Source organism: Erithacus rubecula (assembly GCF_903797595.1).
Source record: "Erithacus rubecula genome assembly, chromosome: 18".
NCBI lineage: Eukaryota > Metazoa > Chordata > Aves > Passeriformes > Muscicapidae > Erithacus > Erithacus rubecula.
The window spans coordinates 9,157,530-9,179,850 of record NC_136670.1 but is presented as its reverse complement, the minus strand read 5'-3'; the positions used below and the strand labels follow the sequence as shown (position 1 = coordinate 9,179,850).

The 22,321-nt window shown below is 40.9% G+C and overlaps 1 protein-coding gene across 2 annotated transcripts; it reads right to left on the bottom strand.

The window, feature by feature from the left end:
* Positions 1-113: 113 nt before the first annotated feature.
* On the bottom strand, positions 114-14,912 carry YTHDF1 (YTH N6-methyladenosine RNA binding protein F1). 2 transcript variants are annotated; one of them, XM_079321707.1, is made up of 5 exons: positions 14,656-14,912; positions 14,249-14,273; positions 12,700-12,779; positions 7,284-8,886; positions 114-1,643 (listed from the first exon to the last, which is right to left on the bottom strand). In XM_079321707.1, exons 1-4 carry the CDS (start codon positions 14,680-14,682, stop codon positions 7,312-7,314), a joined length of 1,707 nt encoding a protein of 568 aa, XP_079177833.1. In that variant the 5' UTR covers positions 14,683-14,912; the 3' UTR covers positions 114-1,643; positions 7,284-7,311. The 2 variants fall into 2 exon arrangements, with proteins under 2 accessions (XP_079177833.1, XP_079177834.1); XM_079321708.1 differs by having other exon boundaries at positions 7,360-8,886.
* Between the last annotated feature and the right edge of the window lie 7,409 nt (positions 14,913-22,321).

The window sequence follows — 22,321 nt, the reverse complement described above, 5'->3', positions numbered from 1 at the left end:
TTGCTCAATCAAACCACTTCTCAAGGTAGATTTAATTGAGGAGTCAGCACAAAGGGTGATTGGAACAGAGGAAGACAACTGAAAGTAGGGAAAAAATGAAAATGACATCAAGCTTGCTAAATATGTATTGTTTATTAAGGCTTGTATTCTCCTAGAGGAAAAAGTTAATCTGATGCTGTCCATTACTCCTTACAGGCAGTAACAGTCCAGAGACAGAGTTATACGTTCTAAATACAAGTCTAAATGATACAGATTAAACTTTATTTAAATTGGAGGTCCTTTTGGAGTAAATAGTATTCAGAAGATACTTGCTTTCTAATATAGTAAAAGATCCTCTACAATAAACACGTGCAGATTCAGTGTGCTAGAGCAGCAGACATGAGCACCATTTCCATGCTTAACTGGAACTCCAGTTGGTGACAGGTTCTCCGACGGTCCCCTCACTCCACAAAAACATGACAGCAAATTCATTTTCTTAAAACAGGTTTTTTTACTCATCCAACAGAAAAAAAAAAAAAATTAGACATACACACTGTCAATTTTAAACATCTGAGGCATAATCCATCATATTATCCGTACTATTAGTTCCTACGTTAAAGCTCAGCATTATTGGTATAAAAACTTTAAATGGCATTAGGATTTGGGGGGGGGGGGTTGAGAGAGAGAGTAATGAAGGGAAGGATTAAAAATGATCTGCAATTAACTAATAACACCTGAAAGCTGAACCAGGTTTAAACACATTGTTTAAAACCCCAGCAATGTCGATAGCATCACATTATTATTTAATTAAGCTACAAAAACCGTAAAGCAGAATTATGGCTGAGAGAAAGCGTCTCGCTCACCCTCGGCAGGATATGGAATAACAGATGCACACTGAAGCACTGGTTAACAGAATGTGAAAGGGAAATATTTTCCAGAGAAACAATTCCACTGACAATTTGATTTTCTACTAGACAGAAAAAACCAACATGGCGCATCAGCAGTTGAAAAAGAGTAATTGTACAGATAAATAAAGAGGCAGAGCAGCTGCACAAAGTGATCAGAAATTTAGGGTTGGTTTTTTTTTTTTTCATTTTAAAATTCTGAAGTGCAGTATCTTAGGAGGTTGGTTTTTTTTTTTTTAATGACAAAAAAAATATCAATGCATGGTTTCTTACTTGTGCCATGAAGAAAAAGGGATTGGGAGGAGGATAAAGGAAGATTTGTCATGTATTCTCCATAATCTCTATATCTGGCTAGGAACATAATTCGTGCCAAAATAAAGTCTTTGGGAAGCACTGACACTTTAGTATGCTCATGTATAGGTCCACATCAGGTTAATATAACTGTTTACCAACTTAAAAAAATAAAAACAGACACACCTTTATTAATGATTTCTACAGAATTTTACATAGAAAAAAGATACAAATTAATGCAGATCCACTTGGGCAAAAATAAACTACAATGTACTTAAAGATGCAACAACTTAATTTCCCCTGCACGAGAAGATATATTGGAGCTGAAAGCTTTAGTTTGTCCTGATGCCAGGATACAGCACCAGTTATACTTAATTTTGTTTCTCATAGTCGAATTTTATATCAGTTCTAGTATATATATCAAACTGTATATGGTTATTCTTATTGTTTGTTTCGATTCTGACGTTCCTGCAAAGAGAAAAAAGTTAAGATTTTAGTCAAAGGAACAAGCAAAGAGTTTTTAGTAGTTTAACAGCTCTAAAGTGATCCCAGAGAATTATATACTTTAAACAATGCTGCTACATTTTATAAATTCATTATTCATACCCAACAAACCCAAACACTTGATAACTTCATGTTTTTAAGTGCAGCCTCAAGTGAAACATCTGGATATATCTGCAGTCACTTCAAACCAAGGTCACAGGGAGAGAAAGGTATGAAATATGAACACTTCTAAGGAGAAACAGGATCTGCAATATTCTACTTTCTGGATTATTTTAGCTACTGCAGTAGTAGCACAACCAATACACGAGCAGAAAGCAGATGGCAGATTAGTGAACTCCACAGAACTGGTCTAATTTTGAAGCACTCAAATGACTTTGGAGTTTAGTCACATTCAGTAAAAGCAGGGATTTGAGCTGCTGAGAAATTCTGTCCCTAATTCCTCCTATTGGTTCAACTATTCTGGGAAGCACTGGGAAATACTTGGGGGTAAGAGATGAAAACAGTATTAGGCAGAAGGAAAGTTTTGTGCTTCTACCTAGTCAGATAAAACCCAGCACAGCTGGACTGAAAATCCCAAGGGTGTCCCAAAGTGCTCCAGCACAGAAGCTGGGAGGGTCTTTGAGCCTTTCTCCAAAGTTTCTGCTGATCACAAACACTGAGGCTGGATAAAATCACCTAAGGGATAGAGCTGGGGGCTGCCCACAGGTGAGCTCCAGGTCAGTGAGCCTGTGCTCTACACTGCAGAACTGGCATGGAAAGACTCACCTCTACTTAAATGCATCAGTGTGGCACCAAATCCTGTTCTAATGGAGACTGTGAACTAGCTCAAGCACCACCAACAGCCAACTCTTGAACTAACACCTGCAGATTTTGTTTTGTGGACTGATTCTGTATAAAGTTCATCTCAGAATTGTTTGTGTTATGATCTAAAGCTTACTTGCAAATATACCAACCACTGTAAATGTAAGACTGCATTTGCTGCTTCAGCTGGTCACAGCATAAAAATCAGAAGAGATTTTAAAAAACTGAATCTATTGAATTTCAGCCTCTAGACAGAATATTAATATTTCAATTTTCATAATAAAATTAAGTAAACAAAGTCCAGAATGAATTATTAATCTGTAATTTAAGACAGAAGAGATAGCAAAGTTGTTTTACCAAATCAACAAAACGGGCTGTGCAAAGTGGTAGAATTTATTATAACAATCCATATTCCTCCTGTCTTTTAACTCTTGACTATGATGAATTAGCAGTGAAAGCCATTTCTTAATGGCAGAGTATCAGAACATTACATGTTGTTCTTAGTAAAAAGAGCTTATGTCTGCTTGGTATTTCAAACAAAAGGTGGCTACAAAGTATCTAGAACTGAATCATAACTCCATTTTCAGGCTTCCAAAAAAAGTAATTGTTTTATCCTATTTCCAGCTTCCATTTAAAAGGTAGAACATCCCCTTTACAGCCCTACCATGTTCATGAGCCCATTCTTTCCTGTTGCCACCTCATGTAACTTTTAGTTTTCTGTGTAGTCATCCACTGATCTCTCTAATTCCACTTTCTTTAGAAATGGAAGCTTTCCATTCTCACGGACTAGCCCCACATAAAAAGAGGCAGGCTAGCACCTGAGACCTCCATCTAAAGTGCTCATGGCATTCAGAAACTCAGCTGAGACTCTGCAATTCAGTAAAATGTCCTCTTTACTGAACAATTTCCCAAGCAGTTTCTCCTACCTTGCTTTTTGCTTTCTCCCTTGGGGGCTAATCTGAGTCTTCCTCTTTACAAATGTCTGAAACCATATAAACTGATGAAACAATTCTTCGTGCTCTTGAGCATGGCTGCTTTTTAGAAGCTCTAACTCTCTTATTGTCTCTTCCTTACTGCTACTTTGCACTACTGCAAGCAAGAATAAACAGTTTTGTGAACAGCTAACAAAGCTGTGCTCATTTTGGGTCTGAAGATCCGGAGCCTTCAGCTTCTCTTCTCCAGTGGAATACTCTTGATACCTCAAGGAGAGCTCCAGCTGCACACTTCTCCTTCAGGACACTAATCTGCATGTCTTCAGACACAGGGAAAATAGATTTCCACAAAACTTGCAGAGATTTCCATCTTGGAGACACTCATCCCTGTCAAACTTCTTTTCTCTTCACCTCAGGTTAAAGTAGCTTCAACTTTCCTACTAAACTTGGTTAAAGTCAGTGGGATCAAAGCATTCATTTTCAAACACGAAAACATAAATGTTTTCTTTATCTCAGGAACACGCTATTAAACTTAAAATAGGTTTTTAAACTAGAGCTTTGGAGGAAGGATAATATTCCATCCTTTTAAGTTCTGTGACTGTGTTCACAGAAAGCTCATCACTGAAAGGAATCACAGTGCTAGGAGAAAATGTGCATTTCCAGGTGCCAACAAGCACCCAACACTTTTCACTATTTAATCACCTAAAGCAGAACTGGTAATCTTGGTGATTCAGGAGCTTTCTAAGACTCTGCAGCTCTGCCAAAACAACACCAAGGCATAGAGCTGAGTGCCTTGCCCAGATGAGAGGTGACAGCACAGCAGCCCAGTACAGGAGCTGGCACCATCTGCTCTGGTGCAGATCTGGGAGCACGAGCTGCTGACAGCTCATCTGTCACCTGTAAAGTACCAAGATCTGCAACAAGTTTGTCTTTAAAAGCTTTTAAGCTTTGGGAGACAACTTTTTTAAGGCCCTGATGGCATGCTTTTAGGGAATATTAATAACTAATGTGGCATACTCTATTTTCTTTTTAAAAATAAGTTCTCTCACGTTACAACTTTTTTTCCCAGTTTTCAGAGCATGAGCTATGAACCTTGATGACAGAAGCAGCTCTTTGTGGGCACTGCTGCAGCTCTGGAAGTGGCTGAAAAAGGCTGTGAGGATCAGGTGAGAATTCATGCCACTCACTATTTTAATATTTCATTTCAGACCCCAATATCCTTCTATTACTCCCCTCCCAGGTTCTGGGTCACCAGACTGGGTTTAAATATTTTGGTGTGGCAAATCAAAAGTTGGACTTAAATCCCAGCATGACCAAATCCTCTCTCAATTCTGGAGGGACACCTTCTTTCAGCAATGCTGCAAAGTGCTGAATCTTTGGCACTTGAAAGAATTTCATCCAGCATTATACCTGCCAAAGCCTAGCTGGATGATTTGGCACTGACACTGAGGCTCCTACATCAGTTCAACTCAGCAGCACAAGCTGGAGCTGGCTCTGCACACCCATGGAAATGCTGGGTAGCAACAAACTGGAAGCATCTAAAGAGCTGAAATGCCAGTGGCTTGCCCTGCACAGATTACATTATTGTTCTCTACTAAATATTTGTGTATAAATGAAATTGTATCATTTAAGCTCTCCATGTACAACTTTTTAAGAATGGTGTCCCTCTGTAATCACAACAGCAATGAAATGGAAACACAAATTTCAACGACTTTACAGCTAAACAAAAGTACAATGAGTTAAACCCAGCAACCTGGAAACCAATTAAGATGGCACATACAGAGACAACTATCTCAAAATGTCAATTACTTTAACTGGCAATAAGATTCTTCAAGAATTGCTGTCATAGGAAGATTAACTTTGTTAACTGGAAGGTTTGAACTTGAACAGCACAAACTTCTAAACAGTAAGAACTTTAGGTGTGTGTATAACCTGTAAAAAAACAAACTCTTCTAGCAATCAGTTGGACTTCTAAAATTAATTTTGTCAGCAAGGGGGGAAAATAGTGACTTTCCAGACAAGTATCACAGAGTCAACCTGACAAGCAGCATCTTATTTTTCATTCCTTCAGTGCTGCTCTGCTTTAGCTCTCTAGTACTGTTACCTTCCTTGGTGTAGTTTGGTGTCTCATTTTCTAAGCTATTCAGGGGAATCTAAGAAATATTAAATTAGACTTCATAGTTGATTTTGTGAGTGTGTAATACAAGCCAGAGCCTCTGTTTTAAACGAGGAAAGAAAATGCATTATTTTGAAAAACTGATCCTGTTATAAATAAAGCAGTGACCTGGGTAAGAATATTTTCGAGTAGAAAGTGGGAATTAGTTGTGCTTATTAAATCACTCCAGAATGAGATCAGATCAGTATCAAACACCAACCCTCTGAGATCCTACAGAGCACAGGTATTTTGGTGCTTGTGCCACCAGTGGGATCTTGCTCAAGCCAGGGAGTTATCTGTGCAAGAGTAGATCTCTTATCACTTTCCCTGTGCTCTCACTTCTCAAAAACCCACAGTTCTCCCCTCCAGCCCTGGCAGCAGAGCACAGGGACACAATTAAAAACCCAAACCCATCACACCCCACTACACCACAAACACTGGACACAGGACCCCAGACTGCTTCACTTCACTCAGACCAACTTCTACATAAAGGAGCACCTCTCCAAGATAGAGGCTGCATTAAACATTGAATTGCTAATAATCTACTGAAGGAATGAAGTGTTCAAGTAAAGCCTTCAGGTTTTACCTTGTGGAACCCCACAGGGAGTATACAAAAAAACTTGCAATTTTTAAGCTTCCCTCCCTGCTGTGCTGAGGTCAGCCATGCACATCTATCATGGCCAGGAAAAGTTCAACCATGAAGTTTTAGACACTGAACTCCTTTTCTCACACAATTTAAGGGTACAGTCTATGAAGACAGTTTAAAGCAATTTTATCTACACTTTAAAATGGCAATTTTAAAATTTAAGCTGCAGAAACATGCATTAAGCCTTTGCCTTAAAAACATCTTAAAACAAGTGTGAGCTACTCTAAACTAAACCAGCCTGTCAATCAAATGCTGTATTTGCAATGCTATACAAAAAAGGTTTAGGAAACACTATCAACACCAAGCAAATTTAAATATTACTTCAGTAACAACTACACATCCTGTCACCTATTATTTGGTCAGGTCATTACTTCTAGACTGCCTAGTTAGAGAAAGGCATTTTTGAAATGGAGGTCGTTGGACAGAGAGGGACAGAGATCCCTTGTGACAGACTTAGGGCCATCAAAGTGTATGGGAAGTTTTACTACACTCTCCCAGTTACTGCCCAGACTTCTCTCACTACATCTTCACTCAAAACTTCAAGAATTAGTAGACAGATTAAACCTGGGAACTGAAAACCTTTATTTATCCAAATAATACATGTGACTTCAGCAGCAGAAATGTACTCTTTCTAGCACTATTCCAGCAATATTATGCAACTCTTTCTTTTCCAGAGAGATAAACTGAATAAACAAAATCAGATTTCTTATTCTTAAAAGTGACGTACAAATTTCAAATACCAATGCAGGTATCAATTTTGATAGCCCAGTTCCAGTCAAACAGTGTTAAAACACCTCATATTCAAGGCAAAAAACTTAAGTGACAATCACTGGCAGAACCCAATTCTGAAACAAACTATTTTCTATTAACCATTTTAAAATAAAAAAATAAATCAAACTCCAATAAACTGGACATAAAGTCCTTTACCCGTATTACTGCTTAGCTTCCTGCTTTGAAACTCACAGACTTGTGAAACTGTCACAGAGAAATACCCATCAGACTTGTGTTCTTAAACACACAAGAAACCATCAAGTTGAGATGTATTAAAAACATTTTGAATTCCTACTTACATTTTTCCACCATAGCAGCCTTCACATTTCATTTTCCCCATATCTGTGTATAAAATAAATTTTTTAATAAGTTTACCTTCCGCACCACCTCCTCCTCTTCCTGGCGCTTTTCATAATGAGAAAAGTCATCAAAGATGGAGGTCGTGTGCTTGTAAGTAGCAATAATTTTAAGCACTTGTTTTGCTTTTTCTAAGGGCACCTCCTGTGTATCACGGGAGTTTGTAACGGGTTTGTTGTCATTGTTCTCCAGCCTGATGTGTCTCAGTTGGTTGTTGGGCACATCCTTCACAAAGATCCACTTGACATCAAATTTCCCCTTCCACTTGTCCTGAGACCAGACACCTGCACTGGTGCCATAATCCACAGGTGATTTCATCTCTGCTACTCCACAGAAGTGTCCACTGCCATTGACACTGAACAGCAGGTACACGGGGCCCTTGCTGTTCATGGAGCGAAAAGCGCTGTCCAGGCGTTTGTTGCCGTGTTCCGTACTACACCAAATAGAATATTTAATGGAACGATGAATATCATCCTCGGAATAGCTCTTAATTATGAACACACGTCCATTTTTAAGGTTCCATTCGAAATCTTTAGGGTTATAGCTGTGAGCAGCTTTCAGTTTTTCAAGGACAGGATGGGACTCGCCGCTGGGAACGGGGTTGGGCTGGGTGCTGCCAGCTGAGTTGGTGTCGCTCCCAGTTCCTCCACTTTGGCCAAAAGCTGCATTTCTGTTGCGAGGAGCTACCCAGCGGTTTTGGGGTGGCTGCTGAGGGGTCTGATACTGTGGCTGAGTCAATGGAGGAGGCTGAGCTGGAACAGGCTGAACAATTGGTTGCTGTGGCTGTGGAACAGACTGAGGAGAAGGTATCTGTTGGGGGGCAGGAACTTTTGCCACAGGACCCTTATTGTCCCAAGTACCTATGTCCATGTTGTGTTTTATAGGGGGAGGAGGCAACGCTCCTCCGATTACAGGTCCAGATTTTGTTTTCATTTTAGGCTGTGGTTTTGCAGGCTTGCTGGCAATAGCAGCCCAAGAGGTTGGTTTAGATACTGGCAAGTTTACATTAGATCCACCATTCCCAGAGAGGGCACCTGTCATCCCAGCACTGTTAACAACAGAACCTACTGTTTTCACCGCAGAAGTTGTAACATCTCCACCAATCTTAAGTCCAACCATTCCCTGTTCAATACTGTTCATTCCAGGAGCTTTATTTAATGTATCATTATGAAATCCTGTTTGTCCATCCACAATGGTACCCCCCAGGGAACTGGGTGGGTAGCTGTAACTGCTCCCATATGCTGAGCTTTGTGTCTGCTGTCCTTGGGATCCACTTGTTCCCCAAGCTGAGAAGGCAGGATTTTCAGGGAAGAAGTTAAACCGGTGTTGGTAGATATTGTTTCCCAGACCCCCAGGCTGTCCAAAAACAGCATCGTGCATAAAATGATGATCCCCATTACTGAGCTGTCCATAGGTGGTGAGATAAGGGATAGGAGGATCTCCTCCTGTAGACCATGGTGCTTCACTGAGAGAATAGGGGAACCCAATAGATGGTGGATAATAACTGGACAGATAAGGATCAGTCATTGATGGATAGCTACTGTTCTGTTAAAGAGAAAAAACAGTCACCACATAAATAAACCCATCATTTATAACTAGCCATAACACCAAACAGAAAAGAACACCAGAGACAAGGTAATGCAATTTCTAATGATAGATCTTAGTTCACACTCCAAGAAGGATTCAGGACGAAATTAAATATCTGGGCACTTACAACACTGCAGAACTAGGGGCTCACATAGAGGTTAATACTTGAGATTTTGAAACCATGTAATCTTACTTATGCTACTACAGTTATTTAGTAGCCAACACCCCAAATTATTGCAAGAAACATACCTCATTACATTTTGTAGCTCACAGTACTAAGGATATTTAGCATTTCTAGATAGCTACATGGAAGAAGCTTTAGACTAAATTACCTCAATATGACAATACACACAACATACCCTTACAATTCTCATTATGGAATTGTTCTGAGGAGCCAACAGACTCCAACAAAAATCCCACCTCAAGCAGTAGAACAAACACAGGCTACTTCTGACACACATGCCAAGTTTGCCACAGGTAAGAGACACAAACTGACATTACAGGGCTGCTGGACCAGAGACAAATCCATACCAAGATGGCACATGGCATAGACCATCCCAGCTCTTGGAGAAAGACCCTTTCCAGCCTTCTGCATAAATCTTTTCCTCCCTCAGTAGTAAAGTTAAAACCGTGCAGGAGTGTTGCTGACTGTCCTTCCAAACAGGACATTTCTCCCACTCATGAAATAAGAGACCAAACATTTATATAACAGCAGATCCCTTCTAAAATTTCCTCCCCTTCAACTGTTTCTTAGACCAAGCTGAGAAGCTTTTCCTCTCACTAACACTTTGCTGGCACCTAATTTTGAAGCATTCTATACGATTCTTATATTCAACAATGCAAAAAGAACAAAGCCAGGATGTTCCAAAGTGGGTTTTATTCCTCTCCAAATCAACTTGAAGCACATACATTGGAGACCTTCCAAAGTGACACTCCAACCATAATTACCAGAGAGGGGGTGGGAAGGTCAACATCTCCTGTTAATGAGTCAAACAGTAGCTCGCCTTTCCTTACTCATAAAGACTATTTTAAGAAGAGGAACTCCTCTTTCAAACTGCTAGATTTAAAACTTGAAAAGAAAAAAATGTATCTGCAAAATTAGGAAAACTGCACCAGAACTTTGGCAGTTTTTCCAAAAGTTTTGTCAGTTTAAAAAGAATGGGGGGGGGGGCAAAAATCCCCTCCTTGCTAAAGATAAACCTAATATCCAACTGATACAGAATCATTTTTACTGCTCATTTTTCAATGACCTCTTTTCCATGACACCCCAAAGCCAGAGTAATTCCATATCCTTATGTTTCATACATGGAATGGCACCTCAATAAGCCTCCAAGACTTCCACACAATACTGCAAACACTTCAGAGATTGAGGCAGCCTAAATCCAATGTTACTGATTCCAAAGAAATTATCCCTGCCACTGTTCATGCTGCCTTTATTTACACACAAATTCTATCACTAACAAGAGGTACAGAAATCACTTTCCTATGAGATGATCCTTCAAAACAGCTTTCTGAGCCTCCCAAACTAATCAATATTTAGCATAATAAAACATTTTTCTGAAAGACTCTGACACTGCTGAGTGTTACATTTTAAAACATTAATTTAAGAAAAAATTAGAAACAGATGAAAGGGAGGAGATATAAATAGTTCTCTGAGATTTATGCTCATATATCCTACAAGTTTAGAATTTAAGACCAAAAAGAGTAAGCCTAGAGAAAGGCAAGTGTTTTGTCTCAGGAATATTTAGGCTAAAGAATTTTAGACAATTCCTGCAGCTGTCATCTCTTCACACAGTCTGTAAAGTCTCCACAAGGATTAAAACAAGATTAAAGGAAAGTTTCAGCAGCCATCCTTACCAAACATTCAATCTATTTTGACTGGCTTTATGCCAAAGTGTGTAAAAGAAACCCTGACAGAAGTTCTTCCCTGCAGCAGCAGAATGTTTATTTCAATAAACTTACCCTTGACCTTTCTGCACCCTTCTGTATCTTTGTTATTAAAAACCCCCAAACAAAAGCAACTCAACCATTCTGTTAATTTGGAAAGAATCTCCTTTCCCCCAAAATATGCTACTTGTTGGTGATTCCCTGTTCCATAGGAATGATCTCTTGGTTGTAAATGACTTTACAGGAGGATGCTTTTCTTGCTGAGTGTAAATCTGTATATGAAGAGTCTATTGACTCAGTTCCCTCTGCTCTTAGAAGAACTTTTATCACAATATTACTAACCTACATTTGATTTTTAATGTCAAATATATTATTATGTCAGCTGGGACTTGAAGTTTGGGGTTTTTTTAAATACCCAGCTGGTTTCAAATCTTTTTTTTAAAGTCATCTGTACTTTACAGTAATTTTCAAGGGCTGAATAAATATGACTGGATAACTGGATAATAAGGCTTTGTTCAGCAACATGCTTGTGTTCAGTACAAAAATCTCACAGTCCTAATTAATGCTACTGTCACTTTCCACTTAAAATTGTAAGAGGACCTACACAATTGTTTCTTGTGCCATGCCAATTTTCCACTGCAGCATAAATAAATTGGTCAATGGAGCTAAACTTTCATAAAGAAAACTTTTATTATAATGATGGAAATTCTAATAGCCTTAGCAATTTTTCTATTTAATCCTAAAAACTGGGCTTGTTGTCAGCAAAGATGAATTTCCTAGAATAAAACTATAATAGATGGGTCTATTTTTTCTATGTGAACATTCAGTATATTTCACAATTTAAAGTAATTAAAAATTACATATAAATGTGAGGAAGCACAATTAAAAAAAAAAAAAAAAGAGGGAGGGGAAAACCTCAATTTCTTTTACAATCAATTTTGCATTAAAAATTAAGATTTTACTTCCTCTTTTTCCCTACAAAGGCTTTTCTACCTTCCACAGCCTGGTAACTCCAAAAGAAGGAATTTCCTCCCATTAAGTTATTGTAAGTCTGGAGAACACATCTATGCTGCAAGCAAGCTCAGTGATGTCATCAATATTAACACTGGCATCTGACAGCTTCAGGCTGAATTGTAAATTTCCTTTTTAAAATGTAACACTTAGCCTTCCCATCATGTACCTCTGGTAAGTGTTTCTCTCTGAATGAAAACTTTTTGCTTCTCCAGTTTTTATCCATTTTGTTCCCCTTTAAAGATTTGAATGTGAAGTCAAAAATTACTTCAGATTATACTTTCAATTATCATGGTATTTTAGTCACAGGTGTTGATTTAATGCACATTATAATGAGAGTTTACATTTACATTAAGTAACACATCTTTAATTCTTAAACTATATCAGGGGACATGAAAGAACAACATTTGCTGAAGAGTAAAAAATGGGACAACTTTACAAAGTACTAGAGAACATCCAACCCAAATCTCAACTACATTAATTTCTAGGATTATATAAATACTACAAACCAAGAGAGCCCAAATGCAGAATTTTCAGAATCCCACAAGCAACTATCAAAAACTATAAGATCCCACCAAAGAACTGTAAGATCAGTCTGTCACAGTCCAGTCACATCAATAACCTGCAAGGGGAACAGGAATCAGCTCCAGCTCCTTGGAGCATTAACTTCATTTTCACTTGTGGCCATCTGGAGATGCAGAGTAACATTAGCTTTGGGAACACAAATGCTGGTTGTACCACCAAGTAACAAAATATGCTGTCATTTCTTTTTCCATTTCTATTTAAGGCATTTGCTCCTTCCACACAATCCTATGAATGGAGTGCCAACAGCATGCCTAAGGAAAAGAAAAACTAAGTTAAAAATCCACTAACCTGATTGGACTGCCCAGAAAGGTAAGGTTCAAAATCGTTGTCATGAACTGTGTCCTTCTGATGTAACGAACCATTTTGTACTACAAAAAAAGGGTTACAGCACATTATAACACCAGCAGCAGCATTGCAGGAATGATGTGCCATCCTATGCTACTTTAGGAAAAGCAATATTTCTTCTGCAAACCAGGAAGATTCATAAAAAGACTATGGGATGACATTTCCCACCCCTCAGATAGTTTGTCTTTATATTACTGCTTATAAAACAAAGTTTGAGTAAATTAAAAAAAAATAGCAATTAAAAATTCTACAGCTGAGAGTGAGCAAACAACTCATGTGAATTAAGTCCAAACAAAAAAAAATCATTATTGAGAACAATTTTGTGCAAAAAGATTGGGAAACAACATCTATTGTTCTGGCCCATAATTAGAACACACAAACTCACAGTTTTCCCAGAGTGTGTTATTCACTGCTTAAGCTGGCTAAAATAAGATGAGGTGAGGTTGCATTTAATTATGAAATGAAGACTGCTAAGTGCTTTGGTATCCTGATATTTTCAGGAAAACTTAAGTTTCAACGTTCTCATCTGTAAAATAAAGATATCTGCCATAAAGTCCTACTTCAGCATAAAAGAATGTCTGATAAGCATTTGAAACCCATTACTGAATGATATACAAACCCAAAATGGCTATTAGAGCCCCTCAAATGATTTCCTGTTTGCTTTAAATTTGAAAAAATTAGGTCAAATACTTGGTGTGACAGTTGCTGTATTTACCTATTTCACAGAACAGCTGACCTAAATATAATACTACACCAAATAAAGTGTTTAGCAAACAAGCTTGGGAATTTAGTAGAATATTTCTGCAAAGTTTGTCAAGGGGAGTAGAGGTAAAAGAGTGTTTACATACACAGAGAATGTTTCTTCAACTAGAGGGAGCTGGATTTCAAGGCAGTTAAGATGCATTAAGAAGTATTTATGAGTTGGATATTATTAGTTTCTAAGTCTTAACAGTTGTATATACTGGTTATCAATCACAGTAGGAATGAAGGTATTTTTTTTAGATAACTTGTTCTGAAGTTTGATTTCAAATGAAGCAGAAGAGTTATAAAAATACCTGTTATCTCACCAGAAGTTAGTCATCTTTAAGTCCCCTAAATTATTAAATTTACGGGTTTAAGTAAATATTCCAGCCAATAGCAGAACAGCAACACAACTGCATTCACAGAGTGTGCAAAAGTAGGTAAAAATACACATATTGTACACGGATATCCTTGTGACTTCATGTAGCAACCTGCTTCATCTTAAACGAGAAGAATTATTTAGTAGCACCACAGTCCTTCCCACTGCAAATCCAGCAGCATTAAGTGGGATGCAGGCAAGCTCGGATGAATGGCAGTCAATGTTATTTTTGAAACAAAGCACACGTTCCCTCATCCCCAGATGTTTTCCACACAGAGAACAGCGATACATTTCTGCTCACCTACAGGTACCTGTGCAATTGATCTCTTACAGTAACAATGTACGCGACCAGATGGCAGCATGATTTCTCACCTTTATTATCCTGTCCCTTCGGTCTCTGGGAAGCCACAGCACGTGATTAAGAGGGGAAAAAGGGAAATAAAAAAGTTAATTTTAGAAAAACGCTTATATTGTTACAGATATGGCAAACCCCACAGCTTTTGAGGATGGGGGGAGAGACTTATAAAGATGGCCAGCAATATCTCAAGGTTTGTTTGGAGCAGCGTTGGAGCAGCGTGTTCCACGTATCACTCACTCAGCACCGGCCTTGCTGAGAAATGGCCCGGCGAGGAGGCGGGAACGTGCTGTGCCCACGGGGGAAGTTAAGGAGAGCGATGGAGCTCGAAAGCAGCCGAGGGGGAGAAGAAAAGCCTCGCGGGGCCCGCCAGCCGCAGGCCCGGGAATCCCCCCGCCCACGGGCCGCCTCGCCGCTCACTCACCTGAGGGTCAACGCTTGTGGCAGACATAATTCATGCACAGGGCCGCCGTGGTTCAGCAGAGAGCGCCGGGGGACGAGGCAGGGCCGCTCGGCGCGGCACGGAGCTCCGGGGCCTGGCGGAGGGGCGGCGGCGGCGCCTCCTCTCCCCTCAGGCGGCGGCCGGGCGGGGAAGGGGCCGGGGCCGAGGGGGAGGGAAAGGGGCCGCCTGGCGCCTCCTCGGGGCGCCTCCTCAGGGGACGGCGGTGCAGGCGGTGCAGGCGGTGCAGGCGGTGCAGGCGGCGCAGCGCGGCGCGGCTCGGCCGTCACGCTGCCGGTGCCGGTGGCGGCCCGGTCTCTCACATGCCCGCGGGCCGGGCCTGGGGCCGCAGCGAGCGGGGCAGCGGCGGCCGCCGACTCCAATGGCGGCGGGCGCCGGGCTGCGGTGACGTCAGCGCCGAGCGCGCGCGGGGCGCGCCGGGAGCGCACGGGGCGGGGAGCGGGGAAAGGCGCGCGGGGCGGCGGCGCCTCGTGCGCGTGCGCGGCAGCGCTGAGGGGAGCGAGGGGCGTGAGGGGGCGCATGGCGGCCATGGCACCGCCCCGCCCCGCCGCGCCGCCATGCGGCTGCCCGGCCTCGCCGTGTGTGCGGCTTGCTCGGGAGGAAAGGGTTCCAGAGGGGAATGTGCTCACAGCGCCGAGCCTGGCAGAGCTTAAGATGTGTGTAGGCAGCGGCACATGGTGCGATTCTTGGGTGTCTGTGCAGCGCCAGGAGCTGGACTCGATGATCCTTGTGCGTCTCTTCCAGCTCAGAATATTATCGGATTCTGCCCCCTCTCTGTTCCTCCCTCAGCCTGTGCGAGGACTCTTCACCCACAGGCTCACTGAATCACTGAGACAGAATCACTGAGCTGCTGAGGACCCAGGATCACGGAATCAATTAGGTTGGAAAAGGCTTCTGAGACCATCAAATCCAGCCTATAACCCAGCATGTGCTCAGCTACACCAGGGCACTGAGTGCCGCGGCCCGTCTTTCCTTAAGCACCTCCAGTGTCTTCACTTCTCCTATTCCAATGTCTAATCACTCTTTATGTGAAGGAATTCCTCTTAATGTCCAGCCTGAACTTCTCAGGTGCTGCTTCAGTCTCTATTGACAGCAAGGACCATCAAAGCCCAGCTCCTGTCCTGGCACAGGACACCTCCAGCAATCCCACCTTGTGTCTGAGAGCACTGTCCAAATCTCCTTTGGCTCTGCCAGGCTCTGTGCCAGGGTCCTGGGCAGCCTGTTCCAGTTCACCCCAGTGCTTTGGGATCCCCCTTGCCCTCACACCAGCCCATGGCAGCCACTGGAACAGATCACAGCCAGTCTGAGCACTGGCAGCAACCACCCTCAACATAGATTTTCATCAGATTTATCTATTTATTTATTTTCCTTCTGGCTGTTTTTCAGAAGCTGGGTGGAATTGTGGGTGCCTTAGCTCAGTTTTTTTGTTGATTTCAGCAGGGTCAAGGTTTAAGTCCCACAAGCTACAAAGTCTTGCAACATCTCCATGCTTAATTTTGGGGGTAAAAATAGCAAAATCTGGTCCTTGTGGAATACACTAAACAACACAATCATGCTTTTCTATAGACACAGTTAAAACCAGAGTCTTCTCTGTGTTCACATAGTTGGAAACTGCTAGCTTGAGTTTGTACTTGCCATTCTAATAAAATACCTAAAATGAAGAGTCCACTTTTGTCCTTTTTCTGATCAGACATCCAGAGACAAGGAAGAAAGAGCGGTGCTTTAGTCCTCAACACCTGGACATGCTTTGGGTTCTTTGAATTACTTATCAAGTAATAATTGGTTTTTCCTAGAATCCCAGAATGGTTGGGGTTGGAAGACACTTCAGAGATCATCTTGTTCCAATCCCTGCCGTGGGCAGGGACACCTCCCACTAGACCAGGCTCCAACCTGGCCTCTTCCAATTCTCTTTGCCTTCAGTGTAATTATGGAGCAATCCAGTAAATCCCTGCTGTGGGCAGTCCCTGGGCGAGCTGGAAAGTCTTTCCAAAGGACAGAGCTTCAAGAAACAGGACAAACCCAAAAGTGATCAGCGTGGCTGGGGAGAGGAAGGGGTGCCTGGGTGGTGGGCACTGGAGTCCTTGTGATTGTGTATGTTCACATCTCGATATAGAAACGATGTGACTATGAATCATCCCCACCAGGAGAGCATGTGGGCAGAATGTTAGAGTTCTCTCTGCTTCAGCATCCCAACGTACAGGGGGCTGCTCTTAGGCTCTACCTGACACATTAGACCCAAAGATGCATGTCACATAGATACAAGCATGTACACATCTAGGTCTTTGTGGGAATTTCTTTTTTTCTGTTGCATTTGGAAAATCTGAATATCTTTTTCTTCCTGGTAATGTTAAGAATGATCTTGTCTATCCATGGAGAAGCACATAGTCTTTTAGAAATAAAACCAGTAAGATGAAAAGGATATGGATAAAGCAATATTCATATTTATATATATATTAAATAACTTAGGATACTCTTGGAGTGTAACACTGTAACCCAGGGGGAAACACGGGGTTTAGTTGAATGAAATGTGTTCTTCTAGTTTAAGAAGAAGTTGTAGTTATCTTATTCTTCCTTTACTAACACTCTCTGAAATCTCAGAAGATTTAATGTGTAAGCTACAACATACTTGTGTTGTTTATATTATTTGTTTTTAATTTAGGTTTTACAGGAATTTTATGCAGCCCTCTCTGTTATGAGCATGGAAGAAAATCAAATATTGCCATAATGGCATCATCTCCCTTCTGCACCCTACACCCCTGTGAAATGTTCCCAAACCAAGGATCCAGCATCCACTTCCATCATTTTAGGGCGAAAAATAAAAGCAGACACACAGAGAAGTTGTATCTGTTCTCCTCTCCTGTTTCTCATGTCACTGACACATTGTTTGTGAAAACATGAGGAGGGAAATCATATGCAGAGAGTGTGGCCTGTGAACAGATCCCATCTGACATCAGCATCACACATGCTGTTCCCTGCAAAACAACTTCCTTGGAAAGCTGTGGCAAGGAGCTCAGCAGAGCCACGCCTGAGCACAAGGACTCTTCCCTGTCTCCCTCCTGATCTTCATCCTTGGCAGCTCCTTCTTGCTGCTGTCCTGGGCTTTCCATTAAATTGTAAGGTCAGTTTGTCTTTGGTTACTTTGTTCTGTATTTTTCCCTTCAGCTCTTTGCAGTGACTTCAGGTTGCTCTGTTGTCTTTCTTCCTTGTCTTTCAATCTCTATTGATTTTTGATACAGGGGCAAAATAAGCTCATTCCAAGCCAATTTGCATGGAGAAAAGCAGATGATTGCAGTGTGAATAGATCAAGAGCAGATCTTTCTGCCTGTTGCCCAAGCAATATCAGGCAGCCAGGCATATTCTCTGCAATAAAAACAGTCCAAACTACAGCAGGGTTTAATTGGAAAATCAGATGTTCTATGATTCTTGATGGCTGATTTTCTGCCAATTATAAAGTAGGATGAGCTCCATTAGAATCACAACAAAGCCTGACAAATCCTTCTTTACAGGTAATTTAATGGCTGAATGGTGAAACTGTGGCCACAAGTGAGTAAGAATCTCTTCTGAGGAGCTGTTAGTTTTACATATGAATAATTTGGAGTTGCAATGCCACTCAGTTTACATGAAGCTCCAGGTCTTCTGTTCCTGTACCTCCTGGCTTGGAGTAGGTAAAGGGAATAGAGCCCAAATGTGAGGCTCTCCTCAAATTTTAATTTGTATTCCCAATCCCTGTGCTGCTGCTCAGGCCTCTAAGCACTCTGCATGCTCTTTGGATCATTGCATTGTTGATCTGCTGAAAACTGAAAATAGTTCATTCAATTTGCGGCAGCAGTAAATTTTTGCAGATTTTTTTTTTTTTCAAGTATTCAGAATGTTATGGGAAACAAACAAACAAACAAACAAACAAGAAAGACAACAAATAATAGATGGGGTTTGGGGTTGTTCTTTATTTCTTTTTTTTTCCCCTCATGATTAGTGGGTTCACAGGCAAGGGCAAGAAGGGCTAGAAAACTGAATGAAGAGAAAAAAATGACCCTTGAAGAAGAAACTCACATTTTTCAGCTCCAAAAGACATTTAGAAAATTAAAAGAGAAGCTATTTTCTACAAACACTTTCTTTTGAAAAAGAAGTGAACAATGGTCATCCACTCTTCAATAGCAGAAATATTTTTTATAATAGGACACTGAAACCATGAAGTTTTACTAGATTTTTAAGGCCAGTTCCTCTACTGATTTTTTGAGTATCTGCTGTGCTTTGCAGATTTTCTTTTTCATATGTACTGTGTTCTGTTCTGTGGGCTGGGATATTAATAGGATTTGATTTGAAGCACTTTCATGAATCACGTTGCAAGCTACATTTAGCTATTCCTATTACAATACCTAAAGTTTTGAGGCAATCAAATGCCATGATAGTGGGGGCAAGGGGAAAGAGTTAGGGCAGGAGATGGAAAGATTTGAATCCCTAGGAAATCACAAAGCAGATATTTGTTACTCACCTGTGTGTTAGTTCCAGCAGTCTCTATGTATGGTTTGTGTACTTCTTACAAGAGCATGCAGTGATAGATAAGGGAGAATGGCTTTAAACTAAAAGAGGAGAGGTTTATTGATATTAGGAATAAGTCCTTTACTCAGACAGTGGTGAGGCCCTGGCACAGAGCCCAGAGAAGCTGTGGCTGCCCCATTCCTGGAAGTGTCCAAGGTCAGGCTGGATGGGGCTGGGAGCAGCCTGGGGCAGTGGAAGGTGTCCCTGCCCATGGCAGGGGATGGAATGAGATGAGATTTAAGGTCCCTTCCAACCCAAGCCATTTTGGGATTCTATGATTTACTTCATAGCAACATTTTCCAGGCTTCCTGAATGAAAGATTGTTAATATGTGGAGAAATAAGCCATTTATTATTATTAATGTTTTAATTTTTTTTTTTTTCATTATTATTGAAAAGTCCACTGAGGGAAGTGCAGCAAGGAAGCTTTTGATAGGCAGAGAAGATCCCTGTAGATGTGTAGCAGAAATTGTTATGGGAAAAGAAAAACTTGAGCTGCATGGAATAGCAAAGTGACAATTCTTAGCTTTGCCCTGCTCTGAGGAAATGGCTTTGTGTTTGTCCCAGGGGTGACCAGGCACTTTTCAGTGTGTCTTGTCACTATTCAGTGAGTTGGATCCTGTTTCCTGTCTGCAGTGGATTTGCTTTGTGGATGCTGTGGAGCTCTGTGTCACCATCCAGCAGCCTGCTTTGGTCCCTCAGGGCTGCCCTGGGAGCAGATGGGCTCCTCAGGGGTGTTCCTGTGGCAGGAGCTCCCCAGAGAGCAGCAGTGCAGCTGCTGTGCTGCAGGGCCAGAGCAGCAGCCCTTCAGGGGGAACAAGGGAGGGGGCAACACACAAGGAAGAGCAGCCAGAAGAGGGAAAGAGAGACCCTAAATGGAGAAACAGCAGCAGTCTGTGTCTAGGGCTTTAGGTGTAATGATTGTGTCTACTCTGCTTCAGGCTGCAAAGCAGTTATATCACAGGGTCTGAATGTTTTATTCTGAAAAATGGATCCACATCTTAATAGTATCTAACATCTGAGCAAGTGGGAATGGGAACTATGCCATAAATTTGCTCAATTCCCAGTCCCTTTACACATCACTAGCAGTGGCAAGCTATGGTATCTCCTTTGTGTTCATTTCTTCACCAACGCCAACTGATACCTTTTTTTCCTGCCTGTTATAAAAGCGCTTTCCTCAGTAAACTCTTAATTTATTGATGAAAGCACAATACTCTTCCTCCAGCTAAGCCACAGAGCAGCTTCAGCCCTTACAGCTGTGAGCACCTCGAGGGCAGAGATGCTGAATGCTGCTGGAGTTTTTCCAGGGTCTCCAGTCACTCCAGTGCTTTCAAGCTCTTCATTATGCTGTCTCCAGATATACTCTGGCCCTTGTATTTATTGATTGTTTTCCTTCCAAATCAGGTTGATAATAGCAAGCAGATTTTTGATTAATTATGTTTATATTACTTTCTCCATCGAGTGTTTCCAATCACTGTCTAGTGATGGCACTGTTGATCATTATCACTGATCTGTCCTGGACTCCTGATTGATGTTTACTGATTCCCACATTTGTTTATCACTAGCTCATGGCACTCCTCATTTTAAGAAGCATTCAGAAGTTCAGTAGGACATCTTAATGCTCTGAAAAGAAACTGAAAATGTATGACTTGCTAAAAGAGATCAGTGTAAGTTGCATACAACAGATTACTGAATATGTTATTTGCTTTCCAAATTTTGGTTTGCTAAAATAAAACCCTATAATTTATACATGGTGACTTGTTTTTACTTGCTCTCAGCCTCACATTTGGTGTCATTTCATTTTCTTCTGCTGCAGTTATCTCACTGGTCCTCCTCAGCTTTCCCCTGCTGGTGAAACGTTCCCTCCCAAAACCACGAGTGTATCCCACAGATAATCAACCTTAAACCTATCCTGAAGTTTTTATTAGAGAAGAATGTTATTTATACAAGAAAAATAACTAAAACAATTAGAACTGCCAGAAATGGACCAATGCTGTCAATTAACTTAGAAGCTGCTTTTGAGCTCCTCTGAGATTTATACAACTTTTCCCTCTTTAACAATCAGGCTGGGGTTTCCCTAAATCAGGTGGAATTGTGCACACCTTTGAGAAGCCAGGTAGTTATAAGCAGTAGAAGATGAGGTCATTACTCGTAAAATGCTTCATAAAATCAGAATTATCAATCACTCCTATTGATTAACAGTGGTGATTTTTTCCAAACCATCAGCAGACCCAAACCAGCCTCTGCAGGGGGGAATTTTGTTAACTCTGTCCATTGAATTTTTAGGATGCATTCTTTAAAAATCAACATAGACTTAGAAAGGACAGGATCCATGGAGTAGAAGATAATGTGCAATTATCTTTGTATGTATTTTATTACAGAGAAATTCACTAAGGACAAACCTCCCCAGCACATTCTCTTGTTACAGGATTCTCTGAATGTCATATAAAAGCAGTGCCCTCTACTGCTCAGGGGCTTTCATTAACGAGCATTTAATTAGCAAAATTAGCAAAAACCCAACACTGTTCTTTTTAATGAGAATGATTGTATGGGCTTGCCTGCAAAAAAAAAAAAAAAAAAAAAAAAAAAAACAAAAAAAAAAGACTCTGGATCTTTTTATTAAGAGAAAAATGCTAATTTATCATTTCTAAAAAACATGAACCACCCACGTTCTTATGTTTACATGGAGAACTAATACTTTGTTAAGAATTTAGAAGAAGCTTTATGCATCTTCTCAGGCAGTGGTAAAGGTAAACACATTTTCAAGTAATTACACCTTTCAAAACTATCCTTAAAATCTCCCATTTTGTGGAATTGTGACCACAGGAAAGCAATGGAATAGGAGGATTTCAAGTTGTGAAGATGAAATTGTAGAAAAAGATTTGATACCCAAAGTAAAGGCAATGCAATCTGTTCAAGCTGTCTGGAGAAAATTCTTGTTGCTGTTTATCTACTAATTTTGCAGTGCATTTTTAAAGAAATGTAAGGTGCAAAGCATGTGAGAACAAGCTGAAAAAGATACAGAAATGCTGTTAATAGGGTCACAGGAAAACAGGGAGATGACAGCCATTATACCATAGGACTCAGGATGCC

Excerpts from the sequence above, each read along its gene's own strand:
- YTHDF1 (XM_079321707.1), bottom strand. The coding sequence starts at position 14,682 with ATGTCTGCCACAAGCGTTGACCCTCAG. Across the intron at positions 14,274-14,655 it reads CCACAAGCGTTGACCCTCAG|AGACCGAAGGGACAGGATAA; the intron begins GTGAGTGAGCGG and ends GTGGCTTCCCAG. Across the intron at positions 8,887-12,699 it reads TTTCTGGGCAGTCCAATCAG|AACAGTAGCTATCCATCAAT; the intron begins GTTAGTGGATTT and ends TCTCTTTAACAG.